Raw genomic sequence first — 20,937 nt, forward strand, 5'->3', positions numbered from 1 at the left:
TATAAAATGACCCACAAGTTAGCTGGGGAGTGTAATTTACTACTTAATGGAGTGTCCTCTGCCCCAAAGTTAAAATATTTAAAACAGTCTCTATGATAAAAAGCTAAAATGTACTGAATATGCATAGGACCTAACCTCAAAAGACCATCTCATATCCCCCAGTTCCCACATGTGGAAACTATAACCTGACTATGTTGCTCAGTCTTGGCCAGAATTTATGGATCAGCTTTTTATAAAGGACTCATCGGAATAACAAAGGATTAGGATTCTTGATCGAGATACTGTAATAAATGAAGGGCAAGGTAGTTTCAGGGACATTTGACAATTGTTTTTCTTTTTCCTCTACTAGTAGTTCTGTAAGTCTGCAACATGGAGTAGACTTTTCCATTTTGTCCTCAGGTATGATTGGCCTTCCCAGTGAAAAGTGAGCTTATATTGAAGCAGCACAAAATGATTTCTCTCCCATGAAATATATATGTAAACCAGTAAACTGCAATTTGTATTTTTAGTATAAATTTAAAATGGTTGAATACATTGCTTATGAAATTATCTCTGGGGCTGAGACTTGGGATATTAAGTTTTAGTTTGGAGTTACTTCTTTACAGCCTACTCCTAAATTTAACAGTCTACAGTATAATGTAAATGTCAATGGATTCTTACACACTTGCTTCCCTCTGGTACCAAGACCCAATATGGGGCATCATGTCTACGGGTAAGTATTCATTGAACAAAAACACCTGAAAAAAACCCTCTCCACTAGTAAGTACAAGAGAGAACAATCTGTTAGACATCCATCAGTCCCATCAGACTAAGTGAAATCATACTTTAATGAGTAATATACCCAGGAAGAAAAGAAGTGTTTTTAATATGACTTGAATGAAAACCCTCCCAACACATACTCAGCTCTCTGATGATGTTATATGAAAAGATGCCCATTGAACATCCGCCCAGAAACGATATTAAGCAAAACACAAGAATAAAGAGATTAACAGATTCCCCAGGCTAAATGAACTGCTGCTTTTCCATTATTTTTAACTTCTGTAGTCTAAGTCAATCTTGAACAATTAAAGGTTAATGGCTGTTTATTTGGTAGCAAAGTTCAAATTCTTGAGCCTGGCATTCAAGGCCATTCACAATATGGAACCCAGGTATTTCTATAACCTGCTCAATTCCATAAGTATTTACTGAGTATGAATATATGCACGACTTTTGCTGGGCTTGGTAGGGAACACAAGGGTGAGGAAAGTCATTCTTCCCTTCTGGAACTTTGTTATGAATATCTGTATGCTTTACTGTTCCTGCATCTGCTTGGATTATTCCCTCAACTGAAAGTTCGTCCCCTTCTCTTTGCTCATCCAAACCTGGGCTTATCTCTACCTATATTTCTGTCAGGACTCCAACGATCCCTGTTTTTCACAAAGCACTGTAGCTTCCTCCTCTAAATAGCACTTTTATTTTTCTGTTTCTCTAATGATGCACTTGAACATGTAACACCTTAGGTTGCTTTGCTTTCTGTGTGTGCTAATATTATAATCCCAACCACATTACTAGCTCTTGGACACTAGAGTGAAGTCCATCTTTTAAGAAATCCTTCGCTCCATGCCCATATGTGCTGTACACATAAGAGGTAATCAACAAATTATAACTTAAACATGAAGGTAAAATGGAAGATTGGGGGCCCCCGAACATGGGCAGATCCTGCTTAGAAAGGCCTGGCTATTGGTACTGGCAATTCAGTCTACAAAGACCTATTGCTAAAGAGTACGAAATGATAGGTAGTGGGCACAAGCAAACACTGTTAGACAAGCAGAGTAAAATGAGACAATGAATATGAAAGAAGGATATATGCAAAAATAAAAATATCTTAAAGAAAAAAGCTAAGAAGTCAATAAGAGAAAATGAGAAAGAGCTAGCTAGGTGGTTATCAACTTTTTGAAATAAATTATAAGCACAATTATCAGAACTTGAAAAAAAGGAAAGGACCAATTGGGGGTGGGGCGGGGGGAAGTTTGGCAGAATGAGTTTAAAAAGTATTCCAAATTGGCCTGGTGCTCTTTAAATTCCACCAGCTTAATGTTGGGCTGAATTCAATAGCCTGTAGACAGCAAGTCAAATGTCTCTTGCTGCCAAGAGAAGATGATTCTGGGACAGGTAACCAGACAAGGTCCATATCCGAAGGGCTACATAGTCAGTCCAAACATGACAGAGAGATCTCTATCAGCCAGGGTTTACTCTAATATATGTGAAGTAGACATACATAATACTGAGGAAGCATGGACTGATTTTGCAGTCCCACTGGGACCATAGGCTGGCTGCTCTTATCTTGGGTCTAATTTTCATGGAAGATGTTGTTAATCTTTTGTGGCCCAGTTTCTGAGACAAGTTGGGGAAGTCCTTCTGTGTGATTCAGTAATAGCATATACAAGCATTTCTTGACTAGGGTGGATGATATTCAATCAGAAAACTAGACTGTGTGTGTGTGTGTGTGTGTGAGTGTGTGTGCGTGTGGTGGTGGTGGTGATGGCAGCGGCGTTGGTTATATATATATATATATATATATATATATATATATATATATTGCCATCGACACTTCTTTAGAGAAGAAGCCAGGCCAGTGAGAAACCAGCTACTGGGCCAGAGCTAGGTTCCTCAGTAAAGGAAGGCTAGCTCTTTGGGCTTTCTAGCTTAAGCAACTCTGAGAAGCAGGTTGAGTTCCCTTTATGAAGTATTAGGGGATGGAGTTATACAAGAATCTTGACATTTCACTCTCTTGCCCCATCAGGACTATCCATCACTTGGAGAGTTCAATGGAAATTGTTTTCCACCAACATTAAAAGTTATTTGGGAGCTTTTAAGACACAGCAAATATATTTCTTTAAGAGAAGTTTATTTGCTTGTTTAAGAGAGCGGTACTTTATATATAGTGCTGATATAAACTGGTGCACAGGATCCTCTAAAACTGTTTATATCCACAGTAAAATACATTTTTGTGATACTCATACAACAGAGTTAGTCCAGAGCCAAGGGCTTTGTGAACTCTGCTTATCTCCCAGCCTGTGGCTGTTACTCACTCCTCATCAGGCCTTGGGCCTCCCGGGCTACTGATCCTGGTTTCAGACCCCAGCCTGCTGGTTCCATAGAAAATGCTTTGCCTATTCATTTCTCTAAGATTCCTGGAAACACTGTTTTAGGCAGCTATGGAAGGTCAGACCCATAAGCACAGCTCTGATTAGTGCTCCCTTCTGATTTATCTCAGTCTTTTCTTTTAATATATAGGATTCCTCATCTTATCTGCCTAATATGTACTCTAGTGTTTGGATTCCTTCGTAAGCAAAGACATGTCATTATAGAGATGGGATATTTCTATAATAATTTCATTTCTTTAAAGGATGGTGTAGTCCAGAATTGATACTTGTTACATTCTAGTTGACTTAAAGGTGAATGATTTCAATTACATGGCAGTATAATAATACAGTTAAAAAACTGCCAACTAGAAATAACCTAGACCAACTTCCTTAGCTACAGATGAGAACACTCAGGAATGGAAAGTGACCTGCCAAGTGTGGAACAGCTGGAATTTAAGTCTCCTAGTCCGTGAGCAAATACCTGAAGGGGTGTCATGTGGAGAAATGGTAAGCTTTATTTTTTGGAACCTAAAAGTCAGACTAGAGCCACTGGGTAGAGGTTATAAGGAAACAGAGACAAATTCTGGCTCCCAATAACAAAGAATTAATAATTAGAATTGGAATGAGCTTCTCAAGAAGTAGCTTTCTGTTAATAGACTAATAGGTGCGTTTGAACAGAATGGAGATGGCCACTTGTTAGGGTTCTATGAAGGGATTTCTTGGCTGGAACTGTGATTTTGATGATGTCACTCCTTTATTCCAATTCTGAGAATCTAAGTGTTGCATGGGAAGCACTGTACTCTGGACTTGAAATAATAATGACTTTCATGTTCCAAAGTATAAGCAGTTGTAGCCCTTACACCCCACCCTAGATTACACTACAGCCCCCCTCTGCTGCCTTGAATGAGCCATGTATCTTCAAACCATCTTCCCTCTCCACCAGGAATAAGAAGGACCCAGGGAGGGGAAAGGGAATGAGAAAAGTTTCACAGGTTTATCAGAGTGCGAATCAAAAGGTAAGTAGAAATTTTAAGAGAAAAACATTAGTATTAAGTGGTGCATTTTTAAGAAAAAAGAGGAAACGTTGCAGTCTCTCTCATTGGTCTACAATCAGAGAGCTTAAGTTGACAATAATAGAGCTAACCTGAGGTATAAAACATAGAAGCAATCAGAAGTTTGCCAAAAAATAAAGCTTTCAGAAAGGTTAAGGCCATGTTGGCTGGGATCCAATTCACAATCCAGTACAAATCTATAAAAGTCTTCTAAGCAAATCTGAGGATCTGAGAGCAACAGTTCTAAAAGGGACTATTCTGGGTGCACGTATCCATTTCCACTCAAATCAATGCAAGTTTTTTATACATGGAGGACACATCACCACAGTTTCAACCCAGGGTCCAGAAGTCTGGCCAATGATCATCACCACAGTTTCAACCCAGGGTCCAGAAGGTCTTTTTGGATACAGAGTGTGTTTCTTATAAGAAAGATGATCTGTGCACAATAGCTTCCACTTAGTTTTCAACCCAGGGTCTAGAAGTCTGGCCAATGATCATCCCTTTAGGAGCTCAAATTCCCTGATTCCCCACATCAAAATGTGGTTCAGCCTTCCTCTGAGGCTGGGACACAATGATTGAACTGTGGAATTAAAAGAGGTGTTAGGAAAATGTTTTCTTACTCAAGATAGTCTGCAAAATGGAAAAAAAAAGTATCTCTTTAGAGATCCCCAGTGAGAGAGAGAGAAGAAACAGGATAGAAAGAATATGAAAAAGAAGGCAAGTCACAACAGTTATTGCTGGGAGAAGAGAAGGAGAGGAGAGAGAGAGAAAGGAGGGGCCCATCTGTGAAATACAATGAGAGACAGCTGCTCATTAATAAAAAAGAAAAGTTAAAGGGATGTGAAAACTGGATTCAACAAGTGGCACAAATATGCTCTCAAAGGTACTGGTCTCCTCTTTTATTTCTCTGGAAAAAAACTAAGTGGAAGCTATTGTGCATAGATCATCTTTCTTATAAGAAACACACTCTGTGTCCAAAAAGACCTTACTGACAATCTTGGAATTGGAAGGGACCATTTTTAGAGATAATGGGATATAGAACACATCTTTTAAAAGATAAGGAGGCATGAGTCACTTGTTTGCCATCCTTTAGTAAAAGAGCCTTAATCCAAACCTTCCAATAATTGGGCCATCACCCCTCCTACTGTACTTTGCAACCTTGAGATTAGGAGAGTTGGGAGAACCATCGCATCTTGCTTGAAGAGAACAAGGAGAGGGGAAAAGTCGATAAGAAGTTAAACAGCTGTTCATCATTCTTAATACATGGTGACTGACTCCACTAATCAAGTCCTCTCTTCCATGTCCCGCATAGGAGCTAACACATTTTATGTGCTCAGTACATAGTAAGCCTTCAACTGCTTCAAAGTATAACAAGACCTTACACATGTTTCCTAAGCCCCCAGCACCAATGAATTTGTAGATTTATAAATATCATGGTGAACAAGAAATGCTGTCTTGTCATATTCAAGCCAAATAACAGCTGGACTTTAAAAATAAAATTTTGAAGGCATTTGCCTTTTATATTTTTAATTTCTGTTTTCCTGGCTTATGGTTTTGTCATTTGATTTTGATGAGTGTTTAATACACACATGCACAGCTGCCTCTTTGGGTGACCTTTCCCTTGCGGCTTCCATGCTCAGAGCTATGAAGCAGGTCCTCAAGTTGCTTAGTAAGTGATATTGGCATTTTCATGACTGCCAGACATTTTCCTGGGAAGCCCAGCTGGACCAGGCCCTCATCTCCTAGGCTGACGTACGTTAGTCACTTCAGAAGCCTCACAGGAGGATGGGGTGCAAGTGGAAGGAGGGCATAGTCCCTTAAGATTGCTGTTCTGCATTATTCACAATAACCAAGACATGGAAACCACCTAAGTGTACCTTGATGGATGAATAGACAAAGAAAATGTGATACACACACGCTCCTCTTGAAGGAGTTTTTGTAGATGAATATTATTCATCCACAAGAGAAGAAAATCCTGCCGCTTGCAACAACATGCATGGACCTTGAAGACCTTGAAGGAGGGCATAGTCCCTTAAGATTGCTGTTCTGCATTATTCACAATAACCAAGACATGGAAACCACCTAAGTGTACCTTGATGGATGAATAGACAAAGAAAATGTGATACACACACGCTCCTCTTGAAGGAGTTTTTGTAGATGAATATTATTCATCCACAAGAGAAGAAAATCCTGCCGCTTGCAACAACATGCATGGACCTTGAAGACATTATGCGAAGTGAAACAAATCAGACAGAGAAAGACAAATAATACTGTATGGTCTCAGTTATATGTGCAATCGGAAAAGGAAAAGCTCTGAAACGGAGCAGAGTAGTGGTTTCCAGGGATTAGGGGGAAGGGGAAGGGGAGAGAAGTTGGTCAAAGGGTATAAACTTCTAGTTATAAGATGGATAAGCTCTGGGGAGCTAATGTACAGCATGGAGAGTATAATTAACAATACTGTGTTATACACTTGAAAGTTGCTAAGAAAGTAGATCTTAAATTTTCTCATTAAAAAAGAGGCGGTCATGGAAGGTGACAGATGTGTTAACTAACCTTGTGGTAATCCTTTCCTAATATACATGTGTACCAAATCATCACATAGTACACATTAAATTTACACAGTGCCATATATCACCGTCTGAATAAAGCTGGGAAAAACATTTAAATTGCTGTTCCAAGCCGGAGGAAACATAGACATGATCACACATGGACTGAGAAGAGGTGGCGAGCTAGGCTAGAGCTGCAGAACTCACCTGGCCATTGAGTTCACCTAAACAGCTTCCGCTCTGAATCTCTGGGCGGCACAACCAAGTCTTGATCTTTTTAACACTTTTCTCAATGACAATTATGCCTGTCTGTCTGTCTGTCTGTCTGTCTATACGCATTTCCCTTTTAATCTTCTGTCTTCCTTCGCTAGACTTTAAACTCCAAGAGGTCAAGAACATATCTGTTTTGCTTCCCTCGGTTTATCTAATGTCTAGTTCTGACACACAGTAGATGCTTAAGAAATGTTTTGTTTCCCTTCCTTTCATTTTGTTTTGTTGAGACCACACACTGACTGAAGGAGTTTATAAGCTGTAGTTATTCTTTCACTACGGTTCCTTCTTACTCTTCCTGTGAAGGGAAATATGAAGGAGCAAAGTAGAGAAAGTATTATGTGTACCTGCTATCTACTCTGACTTGCATACGAACTGTAACTCCAGCAGGCTTTGCAATCAGCTCTTACTTGAACGGATGCCAGGAAATATCCTAAAGTCAGCAGAAGGCTGCTACCCATCCCAGCAGTCCTCACAAAGGCAGTGTGCTTCTGTCGATATTAGAGCCAGTAACTTGACTCCATTCATGAACTCACAGTCCCCCAAAAGCACATGAGGTCTCAATGGCAACTCCGGGCAAGCTTCTGAAGGGAGGTTTTCACACGCTCCTTAAGCTCCTGGGCCACTACAGCCCTTCTACTATTACACTCGTCAGGCATTGCTGCTGTGTGTGACAGGGTAACACGAGAGCTGGTGTATGGCATGACTTGCTATATTTAGGGGAGAGGAAATGGGCCATACTGGGGAAGGTCACAAGGAGTTTGTTCAGAAAAGTGAAGGCACCATGGATTTATCTTATATGCAGGGCATGCCGTATAGCACAGTATTTAGAAGCTTGGGTTCTGGAACCAGGCTGCCTGGGATCGACTCTCAGCAATGCACTTACTAGCTATGTGACCTACGGCAAGTTACTTAATTACTCTTGTCTTTAATATTCTCATCTGTAAAATGGAAAAGAAATAATACCTTCTTTACAGAGTTGTGTAAGGTTTACATGAGACAAAATGTGTAAAAAGCTTCGCACATTCTCTTGCATGTAAGTGCTTCAGAAATGTTTGCTAACAAACAACACAACAACAACAAAAAACAAATTAACCATTCCTCTCCCGTTTCATTTTTTCCTTTCATAATGGTTAATAACTCTGATCAGGCTTTTTAATTTACCAGGCACATAATATCATCAATTAATTAGTAGCATTATTGAGAGGTAACTGACTATATGTATACCCATTATACAGTCAAGAAGCCAAATGAAGAAGGAAGAATGATAGATTAAGAAAACTGTCGTAACGAGGGTAGAGTGATAGAACTCTGCACCTCCTAGTCTATGGAAAAATGAACAGACTGAATATTCCAAAGTGATGAAAAATGCTATTTCATTGTGTATGGTCAAAGATTTAGGTACTCTATGGTACAATCTTGCAACAACATTGAGATGGGCCTGGCCTGAATATATTGGTTCCCTAGGCCAAGGAACCTCAACCCTCATGAGGAAAAACCTACACTTCTAAGTGCCTATAAAACGTCAATGTCACTGTGCTCTCGGTACACATTCTTCAGGAAAGGCAGCAAGTGTATTTCTGGTTTTAAATCCTCTTTATCCCTTCCCTTCCTCCTCCTCCTAATTTTCCTCCTCCTCCTCCTCTTCTTCCTCTTCCCCTTCCTCTTCCCTTTCCTTGCCCCCACCCCCCCACACACACCAATCAGAATTTAACACCTTGTCCCCAGGACTATCATTAACCATTAGTCTCTCCTACTCATATAAACAAAAATCTGCTTTTTGAATACTCTGTGAAGTGCTTCCTAAAGCCTGTAATTGCTCATCTTTTAGTGTTCATGCCAGGGATTTCTGAACTGCCTGGGACGGCCCCAAGCTATCACCAGAAGTCCTGTCCAGTTCAGATGAGGCTATGAAATGTCTCCGCGTGTTTTCGAGGGATTAGGGTCCTGGAAGAAATTCTGCCGGTAAAAGCGATAATAGTAAGATTCTTCTCCTCAAGCTAAAGAAGAACTTTAGCAGGGACCCAAGATGGGCAAAGTATTGTGTTACTCTGAAGAGAACAAATTAATCTTCCCTGACTGGTGGGAGGGATTCTGCCAAAGGAACAGCTAACGGGAAAACCAGTCCTTACTCTGTGATGACACAGTAAATAACCAGGCAACATTACTACTGAAGTGCTGACCCAACTCATAAATTGTACCCAGCCTCTGGAGAGCAATTTCTGCTGATTTGCTGCTTGTGCATTTAAAACAAACAAACAAAAAGGGACAAGGAGTGGACAGGCATTGACATTGCTGTGGATAAACCCACTGAGAGTGAAGCTGGTCTTTCTATCCAGACTTTCGCAAGAATTTAGTAATGGATAGTGCTTGGGCACAGGCCAAGCAATTATTAATTTTACACTAGATCTGCTGCAAACCATCACTGAGTTCCCAAAAAGGTTTGATTTCACCTGGGACTTACTTGATTCAGGGTTGAAAAATCCTCCTTTGTAGGTTAGCCCTTTTTTTTAAGCGAGTATGCAATGACGTGGATGAAACACAGAATTCTGTTATTCATGGGAACGCAGAGGGTCATTTTATTTAAAAACTTTGAAATGGCACCTTGAAGTACGTGAATTGCTACGTGTTCGGTAATATAGGATCTAGCTACATCTCAATGTCCTCAACTATAATATATAATGGAGGCTAAGAGTTCCTCTGCTTTGCCAAAAAAAAAAAAAAATCCCAGCTGGTACTCCTGAGAAAGACTGTATAATCCTATAGCTAACTCAGATGCACCTTCACAAACGCCCGGAGCAGCAGAAAAGAGCTACGGAAAAGCCACTCACCCTCTGCATCTTCTGGCCGAGTAAGATCGATGACACCTGGGCCCAGCTTTCCATCTTCACTTGACTTTCCTGTTAACTGGGGCCCCAAATTCTCAAAGCGTGTTCTTTCCTAGAGGAAAGAATAATCAGAGGCTTATTCTAGCTTCCGAAGCAGCCACTTTTTCCTTCCAGTTTCTATCTTGCTTAGCGGGCAAAACTTGGATTTACAAACATCATTTCTGACCAACTGGGGATCAGAAAATCTTTCAGGAAGATTCCACTAAAGCCTGGTGGTGGCACTGAGAGCGCTGACAGCGTCTAAAGCACAGTACCTGTAAGGAAAGGAAACCTGTGCCGGGAAGCCTGCCGGGCGGCACTGCGCATCTTCTCTCAGTGGGATTTGCTCCAGTAATCTAAAAGGAATGCAATTGAAAGGTTTGAGCCCAAAGTGCAAAACTTGAAAGAGCAATTCCCGTGAAAATACACTGCTAGTTAACGGGAGAAGAATTGTCTCATTTGGAGATCGCAGTTTGCATTGGTATTCCTGGGAAAATACAAATCGGAGTTTTAGGCAGGAGGATTTCAAAAACAAATGTTTCAGAGCGGGCAGACTAGATGATGGCATTGATGCTATTATTTTGCCTAGGAGTTTCAACTGTAACTTCTTGGGAAGTAAAAAGAAGATTACTCCTAGCCAGCCATGGAGTCAGGAAATTTAAACATCTGTGCCGTTACAGGAGGGAAACTCAAACACGTTTGCCTTATTAGCCAGCTCCTCTAGGACAGGGAGCCTGAAATATCACAGTGAACTCTCCCTCTGCAGCTCTCCGGATCAGTGGCAGAGGGCTCACTGACCATCACTAATACGGCGTTCTTGTCTGCAAAAACAGAGCACGTGTCCCCTTCTCGCCTCCTTGCTACTCTCCAGACTCAAACTTGGCTTTGTGTTGTGCTTATGAATGAATGAAACCTTGTTGTTCATTACTATGAAACAATATTAAATGTCATGTCAGCTTGAATTTACAGACATGAAATAGCAGCTTCCAGCTCCGGGAATGGTTTCTGCATGTTATACTTAATGCATTATGCAGCAGTAGAGTGCTGATTGCTGTTCAGTCTATTGTTCAATGACCTAGTTCTGTACTGAGCATGTTCGGCATTAGATGGAAACACTCGGAGTGTTCTCTTCTGTAAGATGTTTAGAAACTTGGAAATATTCTTAAAGAGCAAACATACAATTACTTGATAGAGGCTGTGTCTCATTTGTACAGCCTCACTACATTTGTGCTTTCTAATATGATTATTTTTGAATATCATTATATTTCTATAATTAATTCCCATCAGTCAAATTGTGCAGGAAGTCTTCCAGTTCCCCTTCATCATGGAATATCTTGAAATCTGTGTTGGAAGAAAACGCAGCATAAACCTTGCTTTAATCTAGCACCAACTCTATGAAAGATATGCAACAAAATTGTAATCTTGAGTTTCCCCCACTGGGCAATCCTAACTAGTTACACTAGTGGGATATGGGGAAACCTCCGAAGTACCACACTTATAAAAATCAGAATGGAAAATAAAAAGCAAATTAGGCACAGTTCCCCAATATTTTCTCATGTGAAAACACCGCTGCACAGAACAAATTAACCCAGATGCAGGCCTCAACAAAAAGCAACCACAAGCCATGTGGGAGTTTCACACATTGTCGGGGGCGGGGGGGGGGGGGGAGGAGGGGGGAGGACAGCTGCTTTTAATCAGCCAATTTCTATTTTTGAGTAGCACTTTCGGTTGTCATGATGTAAAGAAAAAGAATTAAAGTGAAGATGAGTAGTACCAGGGAAAGCAAAATATTCAACCTTTGTTTTATCACATTGTTTCGCATTTCAAATATTTGCATGTGAATGCTCTCCCTATGTTAAATGCAAAAGGAGTTTTGATGTGACACCTGCAATCTTCTTGGAAGAACAACCTTTAACTGTATTTTCATGGGGGGAAAACAACTTTCTCTGAAAATCAACAGACCGTGCTACCTATCAATATGCATATTTCAAGTATCTTTCTAGTCATTCATTCTCTTTGATTTTACCGGAAAATATTCTCAGTAAAAAAAAAATAAAGTTCCTGAAAGAATATCAATATTTTGACAAGGAAGGAGAAGAGGGAAAATTACATGCCATGGTTTGTAAAATCCTAAGACAACAAAGCTTACATGATGATAATATCTTTTCTTTTACAAAAAATGAAGTGCACTCACAATTCAGTATTATCAGCTTGCTTTTAATCATAACAAAAAACATTCGGAACATTCAACAACACATTCACAGTGCCTTTGAAGTCATACATTTTTCTGACTTCATTGAAAAAAAACATTCTTCTGCAGAGCTACTTTCCTTATAAAATATCAATATTTTGACAGAGTAGAAGTCAAGGAAGAATATCCCATGAAACACTCGTTAAACAGGCAGAAAATAAATCAATGGTAAAAATTGTTTTGGGCAGTGGGCTGCATTTTATAGTTGGTAATATTAAGCACTTGTGTTTGAGATTAAAGAAGGACCCTGCAAAGCCATGCCCTTTCATATAAATTTCTACCTAGTCTCCCAGAAGATTTCCTTCTTCAAAGAATAGCTCAGAATATTTATTTGCCAGCCACATAACCATAAGATAAGAGGGCCTGATGTCTACAAGTTAGCTCCTGTCAGCTGGGCCAAGCAAAGATTTTACCAGTAAGGTTGAATATGAGCCTAGTAAATACGGGATGTGTACATGGGCACAGAGATGAGTTCAGAGATACTTCAGTTCCAACAGGCTTCAACTTCTGGCCATGAAGTGCCAATGGGTATGCCCCTATATCAAACAGATAAAGATTTGTGGGTGGTAAGTTCTTAACGCCAAATTTTGCCCACGCACTTGAACTAGCTCTCACAACATACATGTCGTCCAAATAAGATACTTTGGAGAAGTAAGCAAAAGAGTTCAGTGCTAATTTAATCTCAACTCCCCCAGGAAAAAAAATCCCCCAATCTTCATGTTGACGGTGAAATGTGCATTTTACGTGCAACGATGTGATCAGACCCTTACTTATGCATTGTCAGTCACAAAACATGCAGGCAACATTAAAGTTACTGAAAAAAATTAAAGTCAGCTCTGCTGTGTTGTAGGGACTGTTGGCTCTCTAAGTGCTTTGAAATTATGATGTATGAGGTAGATGTTGCATATTAAATAAAGATATTTCAATGATAAAGCCCCCTTTAGTGAGAGCTGATGAATGTTAAATGTTACAAGCCACAAGACGGTGGCATCCATCATCTTCACATATTATCAGAGTCAATGACGGGGCAGCCTCACTGATGACAGATAGACTGCTGCATTATTATCCCTTCTTTCTAGAGTCACTGCACAAACCATTCAAGTCCTCAAGCATTATTTTTAGCTTTGCATTAAATTAGCAACTTTTCTCTCCCTACCATGGCAAGATTGATCAATTTTGTTTTTGCATCGGTGGAGAAAGAGAATGGATCTGGTGTAACGCAAAGAACAGAGGCTTGTTTCCATCCAGGAAAAAAAAATCAACTTCCCCTTACTGGCAACAAATGTAAAATTGTGATATGGGGAAAGAACAGCAATGAAACAGTAAGCACACAATAATGGCTTTTCTTTGCACTTAGATAAAAGCTGAATTTTTGATGCGCACAGTATATTTTAATAAAATTTTATATACTATGTTTTATACACTTATTGGCTATTCCATAATAATGTGTGTGCTAACAGTAAAATTGCTCTTAAATTTATGTGTGTTATTTATACGTTCCCCCGTAACAATGCTTTTTGTTGTAAAAAATATTCTGTTTATTAATGTAACTTTACAACCACTGCATCCAAGATCCGTGGTAAATTAATGACATTTTTATTATTTTATAGTGTCATTAAATTTTTACTGATCACTCCATCAAACAGAGGCAGTAAAGGCCATAATGTAAACTGGGACACTTAGATCAGGCAGCAGGAAGACATTCCATATAGTCTGAAGAAAACTGCTAGCAATAAATGATATTTATACCATCTTTAAGCATGTTAGAATACTTGGATAAGTTTGGCAAAACTGTTTCAGTAGTAGAGTGGATTGTGTACTTAAATAACAGTTTGCTTGCCAGCAAGACAAGCCTTTTTCAAACCATATGTGAGGTGACTGAGTGCAGCGCTCTCCTAGAAAACAACACGCGAGATGTATGATGCCCCGGGCACCCTCCCCTCGGGGTTACCAAGACTGACCAGCACACACCGTACCTCAAATCACTTCCACACAGTCTCCTCTGCTACAAAATGAAGTGGAAATTGGTAAGTGCTGAGAGAAGCGCTTTGTTTGTTGCCTTACAAACAAATATATTTCATTTGACAAGTAGACATAGCTGGACAATGATGTGATATATTTTATTCCCATGGTCCAGGTGAGAGGTACTTTACCAACCTTTATTCAAAGCTCGTTTCTAAAGAATGTCTGAATGTGAGCTCATTCATAGCAGCCACAGAACATACACCTAAGGGGCCATTACCTGCATTGCAGTTACAATGGGCAAAAAATAATTATCTCACGTTACTTTCACATATAGAATACATTATATTAGTATACTCTATACTGACTCTCAATTATTCTGTTTATAGAATGTTTGTATATATATTTTATGCAAATATTTTATAATATTTTATATAAATGTATATATATATTTCTGTATGTAGACAATAGTAATTAGAACATTTTGTGCTCATGTAATCACCAATTTAGGCCCACCTCTTACTAAGTAAATAAGATTTTGTTGTTATATCCTAAAACACATTATTTAAATATTGAAGACTTTAAAATTTTTTTTCGAATATGTAATCATAAGGAATTTTGTAGGGAAAGTTAATACTGCAGCGCCACCAGTCATGTCCTTACATATTCCTGAAGCAGAGTTTTCTGAGAGAAATAACAAATTCTTGCATCATGAATAGGAATTCTCTAAGCCCAGCACGATGTCCTGAGATATTATCTGTCCTCAAAATTTCAGCTTTGTCGAAGTTGTTGAGTGTTCCCCAAAGAAGCCTTGTCACTTCACTCCAGCTCCAAGCCTTAGTGTCTCTCCAACTCGGGGAATTTTCCCCAACTAAAAGTGAAGACTTCCCTGCAAAAGCAGTGTTACCCTTACACAACTTGCCTTCCTGCCCTCTGTTCACATCGATACCAACTGGTCGGCACTATTTGCCTCACTGCATTCTTTGCCCCTCCATGCTCGTCCATTGTCCAGGCTTGCTGATTCTTCTCTCACAGAGTCTCTTGCACGGGTGCCTTCTCTCCCTCCATCCCTCCCATCATCACTAACTGCCCCTGCATTCACACCCACACTCCTAGATCGCTGCCCGTCACCTCCTTTCTGGGTGCTGGGTGCTTTCTGCCTGTGCCTGACACTGCCTTCTCAGTCTATCTACGCGCACTCCTCACAGGGCTCCACTTCAGAGCTCCGACTTAAAACATTCATGGCTTCCTGCTTTCTGTTGCATTCCATTCAAGCTCCTCCACCTGGCTTTCAAGTCTGTCACACGCTGTCCCCTACACATCTTTTTAAACTCTGTTTCCTACAACTCTCCCATCACACATCCTCTGCTCTGGGTGGGCGAGAACGAGCCTTCCCCTAACACACCTGCTTTTTCTTCCTCACTGCTGCTAGGATAAGTTTCCTGCTCTCTTCTTCCTTGCCAAATTCGATTCACTTTGAAAAGCCCAAGCTGTCTGTGAACTCTACAACCTCTCTGAGCTACCTGCTTTCTGATATACAAAAATTCTTAGTCTTCCCTTCATAATTGGCCCCTAGTTGTATACTATCTTAAGAAATGGAGCTTTGGTTCACATGTACCTCCAAGTCTCCTCCCAAAACATCAGAAGGTTTTTCAAGCCAGGGGTTTGTCTTACACTTTTTCTATATATCTTACACAGCATTTAGTATTAGTGCCCATAAATACTTACAGGTTTTACAAGGCCACATAATCGATTTACCCACATAAATCAAAAACACGCTGTGCGAGTGAGTGTCCCAAAGAAGCAAGTGTGCGATAGAGGGTTTCGACTCAACATTCCACTTCTGGGGATGTCTCTTTGGTCAATAATAATCAAAACAAGGAAATCCAAAAAAAAAATCTTAAATATTTTATAAAAAGAGAAACAAGCAATGTCAAAAGAACACAATAGAAGAAGACAATGTGATGATATAACTTACTAGGAAAAAGAGGTTTTTGAGTCTGACTCAGAAGTTCTGCAATTTGGCACTTGCATCTGTGCAAAGTCTTTGCAAACTATAGCAAAAGAAGACACAATGCACCACAAATGCTTGACTGAGAAAGCAGTGAACATTTCTAAATAAAAAGCTCTCTCTCTCTCTCTGTCTCTCTCTCTCTCTCTCTCTTTTAAGCAGGACAATGCTAAGGATAATGTTGACAGAAAGAGATTCTGTATCTTATTCTAAAAGGCTTGTTCTAATTCCTCTGGACATATCTGGCCATGACGTGATGATTCTCAAGAACCACTACTTAAGCACATATATGGTTTCCTTTTTGATTTGACAAACCCTATCACTTTACTAGCCTTTATTTTATATCCTTTATTATACATTTTAGGAATTTAATGAAGGATCAAAACTGTAGGCTTTACATTAGAAAGTAACTGCATATATTTTGAAAAAGGTGATTCTTGTCAGGAGTAAGGAGTTACTTTGGAGGTCCTGGGATTTACTTTCATAGTGATATTTTTGATGGTCATAGAGCCAGTAATCATAATAAAGACTCCGGAGGAGAGAAATGAGGGTTATTATTGAACTTCATTGTTAAATGACATTTTGTCAGCTAAAACTGCTAAATTGTCTAGCCTTTAATATACCCCCTAACATCAAAATTGTGCTAGGACTCATGAATTAGTTAAGGCCTAATTTTCCCAAATGGGTTTGTACCCATAGCACAAATACATGTATTGGAGGGGAGGAAGGAAAGAGGGTCACTTACTGATCATATACTATGTGTAAGGCTCAGTCCAATGAATATTTTCTTTAATCCCTACACCAATACTATAAGGAAAATATTACTGTTACTATCAGTTTTACAAGAGAAAAAGGTGAGGCTCAGAAAGATTTTTTTTTCAGAAAGATGTTTTTCTGTTTTAAGTCACTTAACCAAAATTTAGGTCGGTATTTGTGCTGAGGTGAATTTAGGATCATAACTCTGCAACTTAATTACCATGTGATCTCTCTGAGCCTGTTTCCTCATTTGTAAAATAAAATAGAAAATGCTCATGCCGCTGGGTTGTGATGATGAAATAGAGATTATATGTGTGAGTGCTTAGCAAAAATAAGGCAACTCATAAAATACCCACTTATGTTAAAGGTATTATTTAGTGTTTGCTAAAGGTTTCGAAGCTAAACACTAATGAAGACAGTGTCCTGATCTAAAGGCCAATATCCATTCCCCTGTATCAACAACGCAACTATATAAACAAAACTGCTTTCCTTTTTGTCTTGGTTGCTAAGCACCTCAGAACTAAATTTAAATCTCAACCTTAGTAACCATGTAGTACCTGGATCTTGTTATTCTGTACTTAAAAGCCTTTAGTACTCCCCGCCATCTGCATAAGGAGAACCAAACTTCCTTGTATAGCTTGTACAACCTTTTAAGATCTGGCTCCTGTTCTCATCAGTTTTATGTCCTACGCATTCCAGTTTATATTATCTGTTCCAGTAAGATAGAACTTCTTAGAGTTTCCTGAACAACAGAATTGTGATATTGTATGGCCTTGTATATCTGCATATGCCATTTCTTCATTCTGGAATGCCCTTTCTTTACTGATGACATCATAATTAGTCCTCTCTAGGCTGTATTACAGCATTTCTTCTGGGCAAACTCCTTTGTTGACTTCCTCCCACCAGCCCCACACAGAAATGATCACTTCCTCTTTTTTCCATCACCACGCCATGCTTATAGAAAAGGATGCTACAAACATTGGTTATAGGTCTGTTTATGTGTCTCCTCAGCTTACTCCTTTAAGGTGTGGTGTCTATCTATTACTATCTTTACATCATGAGTGGCTGATAATCCTGATAATCCTGATAACAGTATTTCCCTCTCTTCTTTTATTTTAATTTTACTTTTAAATAAAATTAAATTAATTTTCAGATCTTTTTTTGAAAACAGCAAGATATAGATGTTTAGAAGCTGGATAAAAGCAAAGGAAGGTGTGTATTTCAGTTGGACAATACAGTGATCTGATCAGGGTTGGCCTGGCACTGAGATACAGGAAGTTTGCCTAATTATTATTATTCAAAAGGGCTCTATAAGGATCTTTCCTAAAATCTCAACCACCACCACAACCTTCGAATATTCTTCTTACACATCCTTACATTACATTGTTTAGCAATACATCATTAACAATTCATTCTTTGAGTTAGTCAATAATGCCAATATTTTGTGAAAGGGCAATAGAATAAACTGTTAAATAAACTCATACTAATTTCAGTTTAATTCTTCTAGAGAAATAAGAATATCTGTAGAGAAAATTAGGCAGATGAAACCACGTGAACAGAGTTATAAAGCATTTGGTCAAGGGAGTTCCTTATGTACTGTAATCCCAAAGAATATAGCTTCACAAGAGTTTGAGAATACCCAAACTAAGCAAATATGGCTGTTAGGGACTGAGCCGTGTCCTCTTAAAATTCACATGTTGAAACCCTAATCCCTAGCACCTCAGAATGTGACTCTTTTGGAGATAGAGACTGTAAGGAGGTGATTAAATTAAAATGAGGCCTTCAGGTTTGGCTCCAATCCAATCTGACTGGTGTCCTTAAGGGGAGGAGATAAGGACATGCAGAGAGACATTAGAAATGTGTGCTCACAGAGGAAAGACCATGTGAGGACACAGCGAAAAGGCAGTCATTTGCAAGCCAAGGAAAAAGGCCTCAGGAGAAATCAATCCTGTTGGCACCTTGATCTTGAACTTCTAGACTCCAGGATTGTGGGGGAAAAAAATTGTTGTTTCAGCCACCCGGTTGTGGTATTTTGTCATGGCAGCCTTAGCAAACTAACACAATGCTCCTTCCGAGCGTTTTATTATATAAAAGGCTTTTGTCACTACTCCAAAAATGTCAGCTAGTAAGGCAACAAATTATACATATGCAGTCTACTTACCTCAGAAACAATTATCTGGAAGCTTTTGCTGTTAGGAGCTAGTAGTGGTTGACAACTCTATCTATCTATCTATCTATCTATCTATCTATCTATCTATCTAGAATTCTTCAGAAGAGCAAGTTCTCTGTTAAAGGGAAAGAAGACTTTCAGTGGCTTGGCCAAAGTTTTCAAAATTCCAGAAAATTCACACTTGAAGCAAGATATAGAATCAATACCGTTTGACTTAAGCGATTCAGATCACCTCTCAGCATGCTGAAAAATGCCACTGGATCATAAGCTCCTTGGGGGAGGGAAACTGTCTCCTGACCCTCTCTATCTTCACTGAGGGCTGTGCCTTGTGGCCACAGGAGAAGTGTGTAGCACATGCCTGACAAAACGAACTAATGTCTGCAGAGCTTCTTGTGGATATGTTTTATGGAGCTTTCAAAAACATTCTCAAATGATGTATGACACGTTTCCCTCAGGATTTGAAGAGTACACCAAACTAAGCAAGTTCTCTCCCCGCACCCCTGGCAAGGACAGCGCCCTGTGTATCTCCTGCAACATACACTTAAACTCTTGTCACTGATCATCAAATGATAAACGATAAAGTAGGATTGACTCTGAAGATATGAGATCCTTTTAGGCTTGGGAGCCACTGAGTTAAATTAGTTTCATCAGGATTATAGTGCTTACTGAACCCCTTTAACCAAATGCTTTCTGTCTCATTCATATGGTTTTAATATGGTTTTAACCAATTGCAAGGTTATTTATAAGTTTGCAATTCCCAAGTAGAGTTATAAAGTGTTCAGATTTAAACAAATCCAGTTGTGTGGCAGCCCAGCTCCTACTTATATGCGGTTTCCAACTTTGTATTCATTTACAGAGGCATGATGCATATTTGTTCCTGAGTATTCTCTGATTAACTGTTTGTTTCAGTAACAAGTTCACAAAAAGTTTCGTTGTAAAAATTACATGCGCACCTATTAAAATTGAACATATGATTTAAAAAACTGGTGAATTTTATCTCCACTTAAACCACCAGCAAGATTTTATTGTGCTAGCATTCATCATATGAACAAAGAGTGCCACGATAAAATTAATGACCAGCTAAGAAAATGTCTTTGTCCAAAATAATACCTTCAGAATTCTGTTTTTTTCAAAATGTAGGTACTTGATTTCTGATACTTATTTAATTTGCAACATGTACTTTTTATATTATCTGTGGAAACGCAGATGCCATTTATTCAAGTTAAAGGCACCAAAGTTATATAAACCAAGAACGGATATTTTCTTCAAAAATATACCTTCTATTTCAATTTTAGCTGGCAAGTTGATAGATTTGAAGATTCTTTTTCTCAAAAACATAAATACGAAAGATGGGAAAATGTAAGGTATTTCCACCATGTATTTGTTTCAATTTATCAGATATAGAAATATATCATATCTCCTAAGAGATATTCCTATAATGTAAAGAAATATGTATACTACCAAATGACATAGACCTTAAAAAGAAAAGTAGGGGGCATGTGAAAAATTTAGTTGCTGGAAGGAAACGTAAAGGCATCTTCATTCAGAGAGCACAGGGATCAAGGAGGCTAGGATGCTAACCCAAAGTCCAGCAGCTAACCAGTAACAGATCTAGAATACAGTAACAGATCTAGAATACCAGTAACAGATCTAGAATTCTTAACCTTCAGACTCCTAGTCTCCTGCTCCTTCCACTGAACTGTTCTGTATCATGTGTGCTCTTTACAAACTATGCTAGTCCCTGATTACTTCATCTGTAAAATGAGGAAGCTGAACTAACTTACCTCTATGGTTTCTTCCAGCTCTGAAATGTTACGAGTCTGTGATACTCAACTTTATTCTCCTGAGACCTACACTCAGCATACAGTAGTAAAATCACTTTGCTATGTCATAAAAAGTTTTTGAGCAATTATTCGTATTTTCAAGG

The 20,937-nt window shown here is 39.1% G+C and overlaps 1 protein-coding gene across 17 annotated transcripts in view; it reads right to left on the minus strand.

Annotated features, from left to right (window-relative positions):
- The window catches only part of SOX6 (SRY-box transcription factor 6), a 614,016-nt gene that overhangs the window by 36,450 nt on the left and 556,629 nt on the right, over positions 1 to 20,937 (minus strand). For 9 of the 17 annotated variants that reach the window (XM_047877037.1, XM_047877035.1, XM_047877036.1 and 6 more), the window contains 2 exons: positions 10,136 to 10,216; positions 9,825 to 9,933 (listed from right to left, as the gene is read on the minus strand). In XM_047877037.1, coding sequence (XP_047732993.1) covers positions 9,825 to 9,933; positions 10,136 to 10,216 — 190 coding nt within the window. The remainder of the gene's footprint in view (positions 1 to 9,824; positions 9,934 to 10,135; positions 10,217 to 20,937) is intronic. The other 8 variants (XM_047877041.1, XM_047877042.1, XM_047877045.1 and 5 more) reach the window with 1 other exon arrangement.

The sequence above is a fragment of the Prionailurus viverrinus genome, chromosome D1 (assembly GCF_022837055.1).
Source record: "Prionailurus viverrinus isolate Anna chromosome D1, UM_Priviv_1.0, whole genome shotgun sequence".
In the NCBI taxonomy this organism is placed as follows: domain Eukaryota; kingdom Metazoa; phylum Chordata; class Mammalia; order Carnivora; family Felidae; genus Prionailurus; species Prionailurus viverrinus.